The sequence below is a fragment of the Triturus cristatus genome, chromosome 2_2 (genome assembly GCF_964204655.1).
Source record: "Triturus cristatus chromosome 2_2, aTriCri1.1, whole genome shotgun sequence".
NCBI classification, from domain to species: Eukaryota; Metazoa; Chordata; class Amphibia; order Caudata; family Salamandridae; genus Triturus; species Triturus cristatus.
In genome coordinates, this window is record NC_140582.1 from 1,240,790,541 (window position 1) to 1,240,807,936 (window position 17,396).

At 47.1% G+C, this 17,396-nt stretch overlaps 1 protein-coding gene across 3 annotated transcripts in view; it reads left to right on the top strand.

Annotated features, from left to right (window-relative positions):
• The window catches only part of LOC146863482 (programmed cell death protein 4-like), a 145,902-nt gene extending 128,758 nt beyond the window's left edge, over nt 1-17,144 (top strand). For all 3 annotated transcript variants that reach the window (XM_085642909.1, XM_085642910.1, XM_085642911.1), the window contains one exon: nt 15,625-17,144. In XM_085642909.1, the coding sequence (XP_085499035.1) occupies nt 15,625-15,676 (52 nt within the window). In that variant the 3' untranslated portion in view covers nt 15,677-17,144. The remainder of the gene's footprint in view (nt 1-15,624) is intronic.
• Nucleotides 17,145-17,396: the final 252 nt, after the last annotated feature.

Below are 17,396 nucleotides of genomic sequence, written 5' to 3' on the forward strand. Positions count from 1 at the left end.
ACGGGTATTCACAAAGTGCCTAGCAGTAGTTGCAGCCCATCTAAGGAGACAACACATTCACGTCTTCCCATACCTCGACGACTGGCTCATAAAAGCCAGCTCGTACAACCAGTGTGTTCATCACACTCGCGCGACTATCCAATTACTCCACGACCTGGGGTTCACATTAAACCACACCAAGTCTCATCTACAACCCTCTCACACACAACAGTACCTGGGCGCCACAATAAACGCCTCAAAAGAGCTAGCCTATCCAAGTCAAGCAAGGATAGCAAGCATTCTCGCCCTCCTACCCAAGTTTTAGCCGCATCACTCTCTCCCAACTCGAGTGTTCATGCAGCTCATAGGGATGATGGCCTCTTGCATATTCATAGTGCCTCACGCAAGACTCCAGATGCGTCCTCTCCAGGGGTGCTTAACACGCCAATGGAACCAGGCTCAAGGTCAGCTAACAGATCTGGTCTTGGTGGACGGTCGCACTCATCACTCTCTGCAGTGGTGGAACAAGAAGAACCTTTCCAAAGGACGACCGTTCCTAGAGCCAGTTTCTCAAATTGTCATGACAGCGGACGCATCGCTCTCCGGCTGGGGAGCTCACCTATTACATCACATCATGCAGCGCAGTTGGACACCTCAACAAAAGTTATTCCACATCAATCACCTGGAATTACTGGCCATATTCCTTGCCTTAAAAGCATTTAAAAAACAAATATCAGGCAAGACTGTCCTAGTCCACACAGACATGACAGCCATGTATTGCATACAGAAACAAGGCGGGACACACTCTCTGCAGTTCTCTCAGCTAGCACAGAACATATGGAGATGGGCTATACCTCAGAACATTTTTCTCCTAGCCCAACATGTCCCAGGAGTCCCAAACACCATAGGCGATCTGTTAAGTCGTCAAACGCAACAGATCCACGAGTGGGAACTCCATCCACAAGTTCTTCAACCATATTTTCAAATATGGGGGCAACCACAGATAGACCTCTTCGCCACCCACGTAAACGCCAAATGCCCAAGCTTCGCCTCCAGATACCCACACCCATTGTCCAAAGGCAATGCGATATGGATGAACTGGTCAGGCAGGTTTGCGTACGCCTTTCCGCTTCTCCTACTCATACTACTGGTGGTGCGCAAACTACGGCAACACTCACTGACTCTCATTCTAGTTGCTCCAACTTGGGCCAGACAACCGTGGTACACCACATTGCTGGAACTGTCAGTAGTTCCGCACCAAAGATTACACCTCTCACCACGCCTCTTAATCCAGAACCGTAGAGAGATCAGACACCCGGACCCAGCTCAGCTCAACCTTGCGATCTGGCTCCTGAAATCTTAGAATTCGGTTATCTTAACCTTCCTCCTGACTGTATAAACGTCATTAAGGAAGCTAGACGGCCTACCACTAGAGCCTGCTACGCAGCCAAGTGGAAACGATTTGTAATATATTGTCATAACAATAGCATCAATCCCCTAGATGTGTCTATCCAACACATCATAACCTACCAACTACACCTACAAAGGTGCAACTTAGCCTACACGTCTATTCGGCTACAGCTTGCGCCTATAGCAGCATATCTACAAAATAGACAACATTTATCACTATTCAGAGTACCTGCCATCAAAGCTTTTATGGAAGCACTCAAAAGGATGATTCCTCCCAGAGTTCCACCCTCACCTGTGTGGAATTTAAATATCATTCTCACACGACTAATGGGACCTCCTTTTGAACCTCTACATAAATGTGAGCTACAGTTCTTAACATAGAAGGTTGCTTTCCTAGTGGCCATAACTTCTCTAAGAAGAGTTAGTGAGCTACAAGCACTAACCATTCAAGAACCATTCTTAAAAATCCATCACAACAAGGTGGTTCTCCGCACTAATCCTAAATTCCTCCCTAAAGTCATTTCTCCCTTCCACCTCCATCAGTCTGTGGAGTTGCCCGTATTCTTCTCGCAGCCACAAACAGTCGCAGAAAGAGTTCTTCATACTTTAGATGTTAAAAGAGCATTGCTGTACTACATAGAGAGAACACAACCTTTTCGAAAAACTAAACAACTTTTCGTTTCTTTCTCACCACCACACAAATGCAATCCCATATCAAAGTCCGGGATAGCCAGATGGATTGTTAAATACATACAAATTTGCTACCACAAAGCAAAACGTACGTTAACTGTTCCTCCTAGAGCCCACTCTACAAGAAAAATAGGGGCTTCTGTGGCATTTTTAGGGGACATTCCATTAGATGACATCTGCAAAGCAGTTACATGGTCTACACTGCACACGTTCACAAAACACTATTGTGTAGATGTGCAATCAAAACAACAAGCTAGTGTGGGCCAAGCTGTACTCAAAACCCTATTTCAGACTACTGCAACAGATACTGGTGGCCACCGCTAAGGTGTGGGACTGCTATACAATCTATGCATAGTGTGTAATCTGCAGCTCATATGCCTCGAACGGAATATGCTACTTACCAGTATGCATCTGTTCTTGGCATGTAGAGCTGCAGATCTACACACGCCCACCCGCCACCCCGGCTTCCTTTATCTGTTCCAGTATTATCTTATTTAGATACAGCATACAAGGGCATCTTCCTGTTTCTTACAAAGCTCCATCATTTCCCTGCTGGCGAAAAACAATCTGAGGATGGAGCCGATGCCCATGCGCACTATGATCCAAAGGAGGAGTCACATACCTCGTGACTTCCAAAGACTTTCCAGGACAAAAACAAGTGCAAACATCCGGGCCCAACACCAGATGGCGATCTATGCCTAGTGTGTAAATCTGCAGCTCTACATGCCAAGAACAGATGCATACTGGTAAGTAGCATATTCCTTAGGTTTCGTGTCGTCCTTGAGCCCCCTTGCTTGGCGCAAAGGCGACACAAAACCACTCTCTGCAGTGGTGGAAGGCAAACAATTTATTGCTGGGCCCTTCCTGGACCCAGTTCCGCAAGAGACCATCACTACAGACACACCGCTCACAGGTTGGGAAACACCTCAATCATCTCACTGTTTAGCGGCAGTGGACTACTGCACAGCAAATGCTTCATATCAGTCTCCTGGAGTTGCTACCCATCCAGCTCACACTCTGGGTTTTCACCTTCTCTTTCAGAACAAGACAGCTCTAATACACACGAGCAACACAACTGTTACTTACAGAAGCAAGGGGGCACACAGTCACCACAGTTGTCCAGTGTAGATCAGATTCTGGTTGTGTGCAATTCAACACAGAGTCCATCTACTTGTTCGGCACATTCCCGGAGTGGACAAGATTCTAGCTGACCTGCTTAGCATTACGCATCAACAAGTCCACGTGTAGGAACTCCACCCCCAAGCCACTGCCAAACACAAAATGCTCAGACTTTGCCGCCGGGCTACTATACCCAATCTCTGGGCAATGTGCTCAGAATAAGTTGGTCTGGGATATTTTCTTACACTGTTCCACCATTTATGGTAAGTAGGCTGAGACAGATGTCCCTCACGCTCATTTAGGTAGAACCAAACTGGGCACGCCAACCATGGTACTACATATTGCTAGAACCATGAACCATCTCTAGTCCTACCCGAGAAGCTTACCAGCAAGCCCGATCTTATCACCCAGAAGGTACTCCTAGACATCCCAACCCTCAGCAGTTCAACCTTGCAATTTTGGCTCCTGAGGTCTTAGAATTTGGTTACCTTAATCTACCAGAAGAGTATATGGCTATTCTAAAGGAGGCTAAGCGACCAATTACTAGGGCATGTTACTCAGCCAACTGGAAACAATTCGTACACTATTGTCTTCCCAAAGACATCAATCTACTCACAGCGTCTGTGCAACTCATATGTTACCTCCTTCACCTGCAGAAGTCTGGTCTTGCTTAAATATCTATTTGTTTACATCTGGCTGCTGTAGCAGCCTATTTACGGAATAGCCAAACAATTTCACTATTTAGAATTCCAGTCATTAAAGCGTTCATAGAAGGCCTCAAAAGGATTATTCCACCATGGATGCCCCTGCTCCCGTCTGGAACCTTAACATAGCCTTTACAAGACTGAGGGGCCCTCTTTTGAACCACTTCACTCTTGTCCTCTACAATCTTTATCCTGGAAGGTGGCCTTTTTTGTAGCAATCGCCTCTTTCTGAAGAGTCGGTGAAATACATGCTCTCACCTTAGAAAAGTCATTTTTTCAAGTACATAAAGACAGAGTGGTTCTCAGGAACAATCCAAAAACCTTTCCTAAAGTGGTCTCTAATTTTCACCTTACCCAAACAATCGAGCTGCCAGTCTTGTTTCCACACACACAAACTGTAGCATAGCACGCTTTGCACACTCTTGATGTCAAAAAAGCCCCAATAGACTTTATTGGTAGGACTAAGCCCTTCCATAAGACTCAACAGCTATTTGTTTCTTACTGTAAGCCCCATAAAGGATGTGCTGTCTCCAAAGCAGGAATTGCACGATGGTTGGTCAAGTGTATACAGACCTGATACAGCAAAGCAAAAAAAAAAAATCTCTTCCAAACCCCCCCCTCCCCGGACCACATTCCCCTCGTAAGAAAGAGGCTTCTATAGCCTTCTTAGGTAATCTACCATTAGCTGACATCTGCATGTGAGCTACTTGCTCTACCCCTCATGCCTTTACTAAACACTGTGTGGACGCCCTGGTAGACAACAAGCTGGAGTTACCCAGGCTGTCTTGGGCACACTCTTTCAGTCTACTACAATGTCCGCAGGCTAAGTAAGCCACCACTTTTGGGAGTACAGCTTTACAGTCTATGCACAGCATGTATATCTACAGCCACGCATGCAACAAACGGAAAATGTTACTTAACTTGTAAGCATCTGTTCTTGGCATGTAGTGCCGTAGATTCGCACGCACCCCCCCTCCACCCCAGTCACCTGAGAATGTTGCAGAAATGTGGTTCTTTCTTAAGTTATCTTTAGTTTTAATACTTTGCATGGTCATATTTTCCTTTATTTTCTGTGCTCCAGTTCTGGACGTACGGGAAAAAGCAATGTAACAAATGAGCTGATTCCAATGTGCGATACCAATGATAGGTGGCATCACTAGGTCCTGTGACTCGAAAAAGACTTCATAGGAAGAAAGAAGAAAAAAAAGTTGTACATATCCGAGCCCAACACTAGATGGCGGAAGAATGCGCAGCATGTGAATCTACAGCACTACATGCCACAAACGGATAATTACGAGGTAATTAGTATTTTGCTTTTGGAGAGAGCAGTTCAGAGATGAGTAAAGGCCACTCCACCCAATCAGGCCCAAGTTTACCAGCACCAACAGCAGTCCTCTCAGGACTCCCAAGGCAGACAGGAGTTGCACCAGAGGCAGATACATGGGCAATAACCACCTCAAACGGTACATGCAGCTCCAGCAGGGGTGCCATACACCTCCAAACAAGGCCATACCTTCGGTCCCTACCTCCAATCGCTTATTGGGAAAGACAAGGGGATTTACGACCCTCTTGAGAGGAAATTGCATCCAATCAGTAGGGGCTCATAGTTGTAAGGCAGCGTTACTGCTACACTACACCCCCCCCAACATCCCTCCATACCCCCACATCCTCACCCAGGAGCACCTCTGGCTCCTGGAGGCAGTAGTTCAGGCACATCTCACAGGTGATGCCATAGAGCCGGTTCCTCCACGTAAATGAGACAGTGGAGTACGCTCCCTCCTACATTCTGCTTCTCAAAAAGGATGATTCCCTTCGGCCGATCCTAGTCTTCAGACCCCTTAACCACGAGATTCTTCCGGAGTGCTTCATGTGACCACCCTGCAGAACATCATCCTATTGCTCTGATAAAGGATCTTCATGATGGCGCTGGACCTAAAAGACAGCTACTGAAATATCCCCATTGCCTCCAGATAACCGCACCCAGAGTCCATGGGCAATGGTCAGGGATATTCGTCTGTGCTGTTACATGGTAAGATGTGGCCGGTGTCCATGACACTCATCCTAATGGCCCCAGCCTGTGCCAGGTGGTCCTGGTTTTCCATACCTTTGGAGATGTCCATCAGCCAGCCCAAGAATCTGCTGCTTTGGCCAAACCTTGTCAATCAACATCCCATCAGGAACCCAGATACCTCAACGTAGCGATTGGACACCTGAGGTCCTAGACTTTGGTTATCTCCTCCCAGAGGAAAGTATGCTTCTACTGTGGGAGGCCCGTAAACTTGCCATGCGTGCTTTGCAGCCAAATAGAAAATATTTGTCCACTACCTGCTTTCAAAGCAAACAGACCCTATAAGGTCTCTGTCCCAAATACTAAATGCTGTCTTTTACACTCCTAAAATGTAAGCCTAGCATACACCTCAATACTCCTACACTTGGCTGCAGTTGAGCGTACACTCATCCCTCTTTAGAATCCCTCTGATGAAGGCCTTCATGGAGGGGCTTAAGGGAGTGATACCTACTAGAATGCCTCCTGACACAGTGTGGAATCTCAACTTTGTCCTCGCACTGCTCGTGGGTCTGCCCTTTGACCCCTTCACTTTTGTACCTTACATTTTCTGTCAGGGAGGATTGAAATTAAATGTGGGTTTTTATAGAGCGTGTGTTTGCCGTGGCGTCTTAGTGACTCATGATGGCAATAACTTTGCTGGAGCATAGCAGCGAGGTCCAAGCTATGACAATCCAGGAACCTCTCATCCAGGGCCAAACATGCCGGATAGTCCTCCGGCCAGGAGCGGCCCCCCCACTATGACCGAGGAGCGTCGCCCTCCCCCAAACGTTGGGAAAGGAGAGAAAAAACTAAACTCGTTTTCCTTCTCCTTTTCTTCCGAGTCTGTGGGGTGGAGCCTAGGGGTCACGGCTCTGAGGGGGGTGGTAGTGCGCTCCCTTCACTGCGCATGATGGTTTGCCCCGCCCTCTCAGGCCGGCCGAACCATCATGCGCAATGAACCTCTCTCCGACCCAGGCTGCATTGCTCGGATAGGAGAGAGCAGGCACAGACTCCCAGTCTATCCTGGAGCGCTAATCGAGGGCACTTGGGCCAATCCTGAAGCTGCTCTCATGTGAGAGCAGCATCCGGATTGGCCGCAGGGCATTCTGGGAGTCTGTGCATGAAGCAGAGGAGCGGAACGCAGCCGGCTGAAGGTAACTTACATTTGTTTTTTATTCTTGCCCCCCTCCTTTGTGACCGCTATTACCCCCTCATACTCCCTCCTGAATCCCCACCAGCCTTTGCTGAACCCCATAATGGACACGATATCTCTAAATCGATCATTGGAAGATGGATCATGAAGTCCATACAGACTTGCTATGACCAGGGAAAGCGCGCGCTTCCCGCACCTTCTCGGACAGACTCCATTCTCAACAACGGCGCCTTCATGGCTTTTCTGGGTAACATCCTGCTAGCCGGTGTTTGCAAAGTGACCACCACCTGTCAACACCACACATGTTGAGGAAACACTGCTCTGTGAATACTCTACCCCTGTGATAGGCGAGGGTTAGCCAGCGTGTTACAAACATCTGCATTATGTGCCCGCCAACCACTGCTTTTGAGTAAGCTGCTTTACAGTGGATGCAGAGCACGTTTATCTACATGCAAACGCCCAACCTATAGAAAATGTTACTTTAAGCATCATCATCATCATCAAGTATCTTTATTTCGGTCATTGAGACCATAAAAGAGTACATCATAATACAAAACACATTACAGTATAAAAGCATTACACAGTTGTAATAAAGATATTAGCTCGATAAAACATCATTACTTGATATGGTTTTAAGAAGGCGTAATCGTGTAAACCACATGGACGTTAAAAATTTGGCAACCGCAAATGCAATTGGGGGCGAAATGTCAGACTTAAGTAATCTAAAAGCGGGGGAGTATTGGTTAAATCCCATGTTTCTAAGTAGTGGACAAAGCCAGTACTTTCTTGCTCTTCTGTATACCGGGCAAAAAAATATAACATGCAAGTCAGTCTCTTGTGTCTGCTTGCAAAAGGGGCATAAGGCCGTATGTTCTGAATGTGGCCAAAGAGCAGTAAATGCCCTCAGGGGGAGAGTATTATAGCGCCATTGCATATAAAGCTTTCTTGTGAGAGTGGGACCCATATCATTATAAGTCGACTCAAGGTGGTAAAAGTCTTTGAAAGCCAGGAAGTAGGCAGTGTGAGAGCCCTCCCTCGCGTTCCTTATAGCATCTTGCAAATGATGCTCACGAAAAGCCTTCGTGATGAGTTTACGTGAGTCCCTGAGGCATGCAGCCTCGGGATCATGCCATAAGTCTGGTCGATCCAGTGTCTCACAAGTATGCTTTATGTAACTTAACCAAGGTATTTGTGCATTGTTACGGAGGCGCAGAATCTCTTGCAGCTCTGATCTGTATTTAGAAAGTTCAGGGGAAGACCATATCTTACACCATAAAGTTAGGGGTTTTAAGCCCAGCTCCACTGAAATCGGTCTTAAGCCCAAATCTAGTCTAAGAGGCAGAAGAGGGGTACTAGCAGGTAACGCTGTCAGCTGCCTGAGAAAAGTATTCTCCGTTACCTGGAGCTTCTGTGAAGACGTGTGTCCCCAAATTTCTGCACCATAAATAATTGCCCCCCTAGCCTGGACCTTGTATATTTGTATACGTGGGCCTAGGGGCCTATATGTGAGGCCTTTTGTCAGCCTGCCAATTCCTCCCACCAACTGAGTCAGTTTCATATTAGCCCTTAATTTGTGAGATTCCCAAGTCATGCGCTCGTTAATAACTATACCCAGATATTCAAAGGTAAAGACCCTCTCCAACCTAGAGGACCCAATACTAGGGCACGCACGTGTGATCGGGGGGGGGTTGAAGATCATAAATTTCGTTTTAGCAGCATTGATCCCCAACCCACGTTCCTCACAAAAACCTACGAAGCCATCCAAAACCCGTTGGAGGCCCATAGGGGATTTGGAGAGCAGCAGGGTATCGTCCGCAAACAAGATTGCAGGAACCCTGCTGCCATCCAACTTGGGGGCATCAATGTCAATCAGGGTGCAAAGATGATCTACGACCCCATTGACACAAAGACAAAAAAGGGTCGGGCGAGGACACATCCCTGCCTGACCCCCCTATCGACAGGGAAAGCGTCGGACAATGTACCTTCCCTTCCACACCTTACTTTGGCATAGTTCCCCTGGTGGAGCCTTCTCAAAATTGAGAGAATATCCACGGGGACCCCCATCTTCATTAACACCGACCATAACTTATCTCTAGGCACCAGATCGAAGGCGGCACGAAGATCCACAAAAACTGTGTAGAGACTGCCACCCTCAATCAGCACCGTCTTCCAGTATAAAAGATTTAAGCGGAAGATTTGGTCGGTGGTGGAAATACCTCGTTGGAATCCCGCTTGGTAGGGGCTCATAATCGCCGTTTCTTCGATCCAATCCTGGAGGCGATTTAGAATGAGCCTGCCAAAAATCTTCTGCGGTACATCTATTAGGCTAATGGGTCTATAATTGACTGGGAGCAGAGGCGAACCCTTTTTAAAAATTGGGACAATCTCTGCCCCCAGCCAAGTACCCGGAATAGCCATGCCCGCTAGGATGGCGTTATAGAGAGTCAAGAAATAGGGGGTCCGAACAGGTTGCCCGGAAGACCATCTAAGCCAGGTGCCTTTCCTGTGGCGAGACCAGTCAAAGCGGCTCGTACCTCCTTTAATGTGAATGGTTCGCCCGTCTCACGGGGGCAGTGGGGAAAGCTAAAACTTTCCTCAACATCCTCTGGTAGTTTATAAAGAGACTGGAAATGGTCCTCCCACACCTTAACTGAGATATTAGGTTCTAAGGCAGGTAGCAGTTCCTCAGAACCCGTGTTGACACAGCGCCAAAATTTGCGCGAGTCTGCACGGGCCAGGAAGTTAGTAAGTTTAGTCCATTTGTCATGTTCCCATTCACTTTTGGCATTTAAGATCAAGGACTTATAGACACTCCGTCTGGCCCTAATGTCCACGGCACCCCTTCCTTCCTTGATTGATTCCAGAAGGTCGGCTTTTGCCTTACGGCAAGCGCCGTTGTACCAGGATGGACCGAGAGTTTTCCTATTGGTCCTGGTTATTGGTTTGGTTAAAAATTCAGAGACTATTTTAAGGAGGTCGGCATGTAGCTGTCCCAGGTCAGAGTGAATATCCTCGCTGGTGGCTTTCTCGGCTAACAACTGAAGCTTCTCGAGAAGAGGCAGTGTTTGAGCATATAAATTATGAATCTTATCCGGATGGGAGGATAAATGCTCCCACTTTATTCTGAGTCTATTAGACTCGAGTCCCCGACAATCCGTAGAATCGGCCATTTGATTTCCCCTAACTGGGGAGCCGGGATGACTATAGCTTAATTCAAGGGTGTTGTGGTCGCTATAGTTCCTGAATGTGACCCAAAAATCTTCAACAAAAGGCCAAGAAGACACCGGGACTAATACGTAGTCCAGTCTGGACTCGCTGCCCATTCTGTTAAATGTGCATCTTGCCATGGTATCAGACTTAGACCTGCCATTACAGGCACGTAGTCCGTATTTCAGCAAAAGGGAATTAATTTGCAGAGCCAAGGGGGACCATATCTTTGGGGCCGGAGCCTGTGTGGGGGGAATGTGCCAAAGGAGATCCTCCTCCGTGGCCAAGCCTTCCATAAAGCCAGGGAGGGGCTCGTAGTGGCAGTTAAAATCCCCTCCTATGAGATAGGCGGTGCCCTGTGGTATATCCTTCACAACCAAAGCGAGCTCCGTTATGGTGGGAGACTCCTGGGTGATATTTGTTGGCCGTGAGTAGATATTAATCAACAGAAGGCTGCCGGTATTCGGCCACTCCAGCAGCACAGCAAGAATATCTGCTGAATTAGTGGGTAATACATCCGCCCTGCAGCCTAAGTCGGTGGCCACCCATGTTGTAAGGCCGCCTGAGGGACGCCCTCTACCCCCCACGTTGCATGTGTAGAAAAGGATGCATACCCCTTATGAGCGATGTTTTCTCTAGCCCAAGTCTCTTGTAAGAGACAGATGTCTTTCTGCTCAATAAAGGAACACCAGGACGGATTATTCAATTTGTTGGAGAGCCCCGCAATATTCCATGATAGTATCTTAAGGGGGGGAAGAGTTGGTACCACAAGGGGTGGGCTTGGGGAGGGGACCACTTCCAGCTCCAACCTCCGGGGGGAGGTTGGGCCGTAGTCAATTCCCTGGATAGCCCTCCGAGGTGGAGTACTCCTAGGAAGAAGGGCCACCTCTAAACCACCCTCTTCTGTAACTTGGAAGTGACGTGGGTGTTCCTTCTCCCTGAGAGGTACTGGTTGACTATTCTTGCTTTTGTTCAAAGCTCCACCGCCCACCAACCCAAACGGTCAATCCACCATATCTAGGATAGAGAAACGATTGTGGGTGGGGACTTGGTCGCGTCTGGGGCATCCTTTCTGCCAGCGTTCCCTGTCCGCCAGTGAAGCCCTTATCCCATTTCTCCTGGATACTAAGTCCCATCCATCCTCAGCGTGTGCAGATATTGTGGGAGGGTAAAAGAAGGAAAGTGGAAGGGATTGGATAAGAGATCCCGATGTTAGATATGGCCAGCTACATATATGAGAAACTGTGCGGGGATCCCTAAAATTAATCAATACACAGTCACCCGTAATAGTTTTTTGGGTGTTTCCCAGCCACGGGAGTCTCCTGACCATGAGAACCTCGCTATTAACACCCTCAGGTAGAGGCCTGTTCTTGGAAATCCAATGAATGACTTTGTTTTTTAAAGCCACCAATGGTTCACTGGTCGATGGTTTTAATTCCGGGATACCCGTTAGGATAACAGTGTAGACGGCTGACTCAGGTGGTAGATTAACTAATCTATGTCTACTGTCCTGTCCCTGCACCCGTGATGGAGATAGTAGTGGAATGTCTGGGGGGTTGGGAATAATATTCCGTGAGGGGATCTTAGGCCCAGGTATTGGAGATTCAATCAATCTGGGCAGATGTAAGTGGGAAAGGAGTTGTGGGCCAGGGCTATCCCTAGATAGTGGTGCGTCTGCGGGCTTTGTGACTACTTTGGTTGATTTAAATGTGTCCCCTAACTGGACCAATCCATATTGTAAATTTTGTATGGATGATTCCAATTTTGCAAGGCGATCTATTATGGGGTGAGCATTTCACTCATGAGAGATTTTATGTCGGCAAGTGAGAAGCCCTCCTTCCGCACAGCAATTTTTGGACTCACAGGTCTGTTAGTCTGGGTTGGGGGTAAAGCCACTCCCCCTCGTCCCGCTGTCGGAGGAGTTGTTTTTCCCCTAGGAGCGTGCTTTAAGATCTTCGGCCTACGCCCCCCTACAGTTTGAGCCCTTCCCTTCTTCTTGGGTATTGCTCCCTCACGGTTCCCCTGAGTGATATGTGAAGTAGGGGTAGTACTAATGTTCGTAGGTATCTCAGGGGCTATTTTTGATTTGCGTGTTAACGAGGCAGTAGAAAGCCTTGGGGGCGGGAGGGATAGTGCGGTAAAATCAAATGAGGTGGAAATGTCACAGTCTATATTAGACGTATTGTTTGGGTTCAGTAATGTCGAGGAGCCGGGCAGCCCCCCCGTAGCGGGTTCGACATGTTCTGACATTTGTGGCGGGGAGGTAGCATGTCTGAGGGGGCCTAGAGACGATCTTCTAATCCAATCTATTTCAAGGGAAATGCGCTTCTCTAGGGTAGTTATGTCGTCAACCAATAGAGAGCCTGCCTTTGCAAAGTATAAGTCCAAAGTACCTGTGGGCTTAACAGCAGCCTGCGTTGTTTTACTCCGAGTTTCTCTCGCAGACGCCATTAATACAATAGAGGTGAGGGCCTAGGAAGGTGAGCCCTGTCCCTGCCTCTCCTGTCCTCGAACGGCCTCAAACGGCCCGCTCTTTGCCCGGTCTTCGCTCCGGGCGCGTACCGCTGGCGCGTAGGGGCGGGGCTCTTAAGCTGCTCGAGTGTTGGAAAAGGGGGAGGGGCCGGGAAGAGGACACAGGTGTGCTGGATCAAGGCAGCAGCGAGCACCCTGGTCCTCGCAGTCCCGGAATAGCGATGTTGCACAGCAACCTCCCAAAGTGCAAAGTCCGTTGAGTTCAGCAGTCCCAGGCAGAGGAAACAGCAGCTTCAGAATGACCACCAGCCTAGTCCGACGAGCGGCACCCTATTTATCTTATAGCTTCTGCCAGTTGCACAGAACTCTCATGGCTGTGTTTATCTTTCAGATAGCCATATTTCATAAGATAAGCCTAGAGCTATTCCAGACTAACGCCGCGGGTATGCAGCGAGTTCAGGCCTTTCGACTTTAAGCATATGTTTGTAGCATGTAGTGCTGTAGATGCACATGCCACGACCCAGCTCCCAGGAAACCGGCATTGATCATTGATGTCTGATCACCTTTTCAGTTACGTATCATCCAAAAATACACAGTACACATTATACTTGTCGTTGACACTCCACTCAACCTCTGGGAGGTGGTGGTGGGGGGGTAACAGCAGTTCTTGTGACTAACTTGTTTAAGCAAAAACAAGTTGCAACTATCCATGCCCAACCTAGATGGTGGGAGTTTTTAGAGCATGTGAATTTACAATATTACATAATGCCCAATTATTACAACAGAATCCAAAATTCTACCTAAAATTCTTGCTAAAAGGTTAGGCACATTCTGACTGTCCTGGTCCATAGAGACCAGATTGGCTTTGTGCCAGGAAGTAGTATGCATCATTGTCTTGGGTGCCCGCATCAGGCATTGGCCTTGGTTCATGATCTTTCCGGTACCAGCTCTCCCCTCAAGGTAGACTTCGAGAGGGTCCTCTACTTGGTGCACTGCACCCGCCTCCATCAGGTTTGGAAAAAAATAATTTCGGTCCCCTTATCCATGGCTAAGGTAAAGTCTTGTATGCTCACCCGAGGGCCCAAGCATGTGGTTGATGGTACCCAGGCTGTCCTACTTCCAATGAAGACTAGAACCCGGCAAAGGTGCCCTCTCCCCAACACCATCCCCCTTGCTGTTTGCCCTTGTGATTGAGCCATTGGGGAGTGGATCAAACGTGATGCAGAGGAATGGGACTTTCAATAGGGGGCTGTAGGGTTGTATTTTTTGCTAGAAATGATAAGTGGTGCTGGAACGTGAACATAGCTATAGAAGCTGGTTGGAATGGGACTTCTGGTAAAGTGTGCCATTAGCTGCCACTTGAAGTCCAGTATGGTGCCCCTGGTTGCCAAAGATCTCCGCAGAATGGGCCACTGCACTCAGGTGGATGAGGTGGCCTCTAAAGCCAGAGGATGTCTCAAAAGCATTGTAAGATCTGGGGTCTTTGGTGGGAAATCAGAGGGTTGATTTCTTGAGTGTGCCTGTAAACATTGTTTTGAACTGCTCTGTGAACAGTGCCTCTATTTGCATCCTTACCTGTTTGAGGTTTCTTGATGAAATAATAGATTATTTAAAAAAACTTTTTCACACTGCTTCATCCCCAAACGAACCAAGAAGAAAACTGCTTGATAGTTTGTGCCAGACCGGAATCATTTTCTTTCCTAAAATACACAACCGTTACTTGTGGCAGTATCAGTTCACATCCAACCCTCACCTCCCATTCTTGTCGAAGCATTTAATCCTTTTTTCGCTCACACGGTCGCAGATGCACTGGGGCATAAATACAAAATAAAGATGGCATTTATGCACGGAAGTTTGAGCTCCACTGAGTGACATCATATTGGTATCTAATAATAGACATGCCCTTTGTTGATGCCTGCCATTTCAGGGTTTTCGATAAAACAAAAAACACATGGTCATACGTATGTCAAGCATATGAAACTAAAATAACTTAAAGTTTCAAACCTTCTGGTACTGGTAGTAGTGTTTTTTTTGTTTCTCTCGATCAGCGGCTTCGTGTTTAAAAACTTATGGTGCTAGTGTGGGTCGGTCCTTATAGCGCTATGAAATATTCTAATCTGCTCAGCCTACAGCAGTCCTGTCGACAAAAAGAATCGAACCTGAAAAGGGAAACACAAACAAAGTTTGAACCTCCTCAGCATGAGTGGCACTTCAGAACTTTGAATCTGTGGAGAAGTTTATTTGTCCCTTCACAGGCAGTATGATCTTGGCAAAAGTGAGGGATACAATGAGAAACAGTGGTATTTTTGTGTGCTTCTTGCATTAAAAATGAAACGTGCCAATATATACAGGGGCAAGATGCCCAGGGTATATACAAGGATGTCAAGCCTTTTAAGCAGAAGGCACCAAATTCTGCTTGTTATCGCCTATTTCGAAGGGCTAAACTCATAATAAGTGCTAATTATTACACATGATCAAGACCAAGTCCCAGTGCACTAGTTTATCGAACAAGATTCTCTCCACCCCCTGAAGGGTCGGTAATCCGAGTCTTAGTTGATTCTATATACCCCTTAAACTGAGAACGGTGCGGAGCGGGCTTGAATGTGCAGACTCTTCCAGGAGATGTTGGAGCATGCAACAGGCCAGAACAAATCCAAACTCGGTGTTACTTTACGCTAATGGCCTTCACTTCAGAAATGTTTTTTTATTTTTGAGTTGAAGTAGAAGTATTGCTTTTTATGTATGGTATGCAAATCTGGTGTGTAGTGTATTAAAGATAACTTGATTATCTTTTGTAATATTTTCAAAGTAAATATACATTTTTTTTAAATCTCTTCTTTTAGGGGACGCAAACGTTTTGTGAGCGAAGGAGATGGTGGACGGATTAAGCAATAGCCCGAATCCTGAACACACCACAATCTCTCCAACCCTCAACACTTCCTGCAAGACCACTGCAGCTGGGGGGGCAGGCATGGTGTGGGGGGGGGGGGGAAGTTGGCACTTCTCATCTTGAGAAAGCTTCTGTTTTAAGATTTAATGAATATGTAAATATGTGAATGGTGGCCCGGTAGCTCAGCAGGGTCCAGCCTCCAGCAGCATGCTGACCTGACAGGTACAGGTGCTAATTATGTCTGACGGAGGCATTGTTCTAGTGTTAAACTGACCGAAACCCTTCCTGAGACCTTGGGTGGCGTGAGCTTGAGCTGCCCTTGCTCTGTTTAGAGGTGGTGCTGGTCCCCTTTACCAAAGGTTTTCCCTGTTGATACGAAGTGACTCAATGGGTGGCAAGCTGTGTAACAGAAGCTAGGCAGTTAACATCCGTGCACATCCTGATACTGACATTTCTGAATATTGCTTAGTGACCGGGGTTGGGAGTACACTGTGCCAGTCATCGTGAAGAACATGTTGTCTTCCACTCCCTTGAGCGCCCTCGTACTTGCAGACTTGTACCCGAATTGTATACGTGTGCGTCCAACAGTAGGTGGTATTGCACATGTCTGCTGTAACGTGTCCCAGTAGCTGAATCTGTGGTTTGGCTCCCCCGTAAATATGCATCAGCCGTGAATAACTATTGAGTTTGCGGAGTCGTTTCCATTAGTATTGTTACTAAAAGACTGTTGAAATCAAGTCTACGTTCTGTTCGAGCAGGTCTTGGAGATGTGCTGCAGAATGCCAGTAGGCCCGTTGACAATCAGTAACCCAGCAGGTTACACTGCTGCGGCTCACCCTCCAGTCTAAAGAGTCTAAACTACAAGTGCGTGGTCAAGTTTATAAAGTTGCAGCTGAATTCTGACACCAGTCTCGTATATCACTATGGCATCTCCCATGCTTTGCAGAAGTGGATTATGGTGCATTCACCCAAACCTCTGCATTTCCTGCGGAAATCATTTCTTCCTATACGTTAATGAGGGTGATTATGTTAATCCAAATAGCCTTTTTTTGCCTGTGGCTCCTGAAATAAACAAAGTGGTGCCAATGTATATTATGGCTACCAGGTAGGCAGATAAAGCACGCTATTACCTAAATCACCCTACAAAAGGTACCGAGTTCTTGTTTGATGTTCCAACAACTGGCCTTGATTGCTTGGTGATGGCAGACAAAAGGCCTGCTTCCTCCTCCTCCCCGTCTGTTCAGAGTATTCGTGTACAGAGGTCCTTGTTTACATTAGTGAAAGGGCATCCCTGTTTGTACCCAGTCCATTTTCTGTGACATTAACAAAATAAACTCTGGTAGTCACAAGTTCATGTTTGTGAGTCGCCTTTGTGGAGGGAACTCTTACCTGACGCTCGTGTGTACAGTTTCTGACATACAGTGCTGTTGGTCAAAAAATAAATTGCAAATAAAATAAACACCTCTACAATAACCAGTGAGCATGTTCTTGTTAATGACTGATTGTGTTGCTTCTGCAAAGATTTCACCCTCCAGCATTGGATCTTCACTGTTCTCAGCACTGAATCTTTCATAGATTCACATGTTTAAAGCATCCCTGTTAGTCTGGAAATGCCCAGTAACACTGAAAATAATAGGAAACCTTAACGTGCTAGTACGTAATACAGCATGGTCTGTTCAGTAACACATTCATCGCTTTGTATGTACCCAAATTTCAGCCAATGAG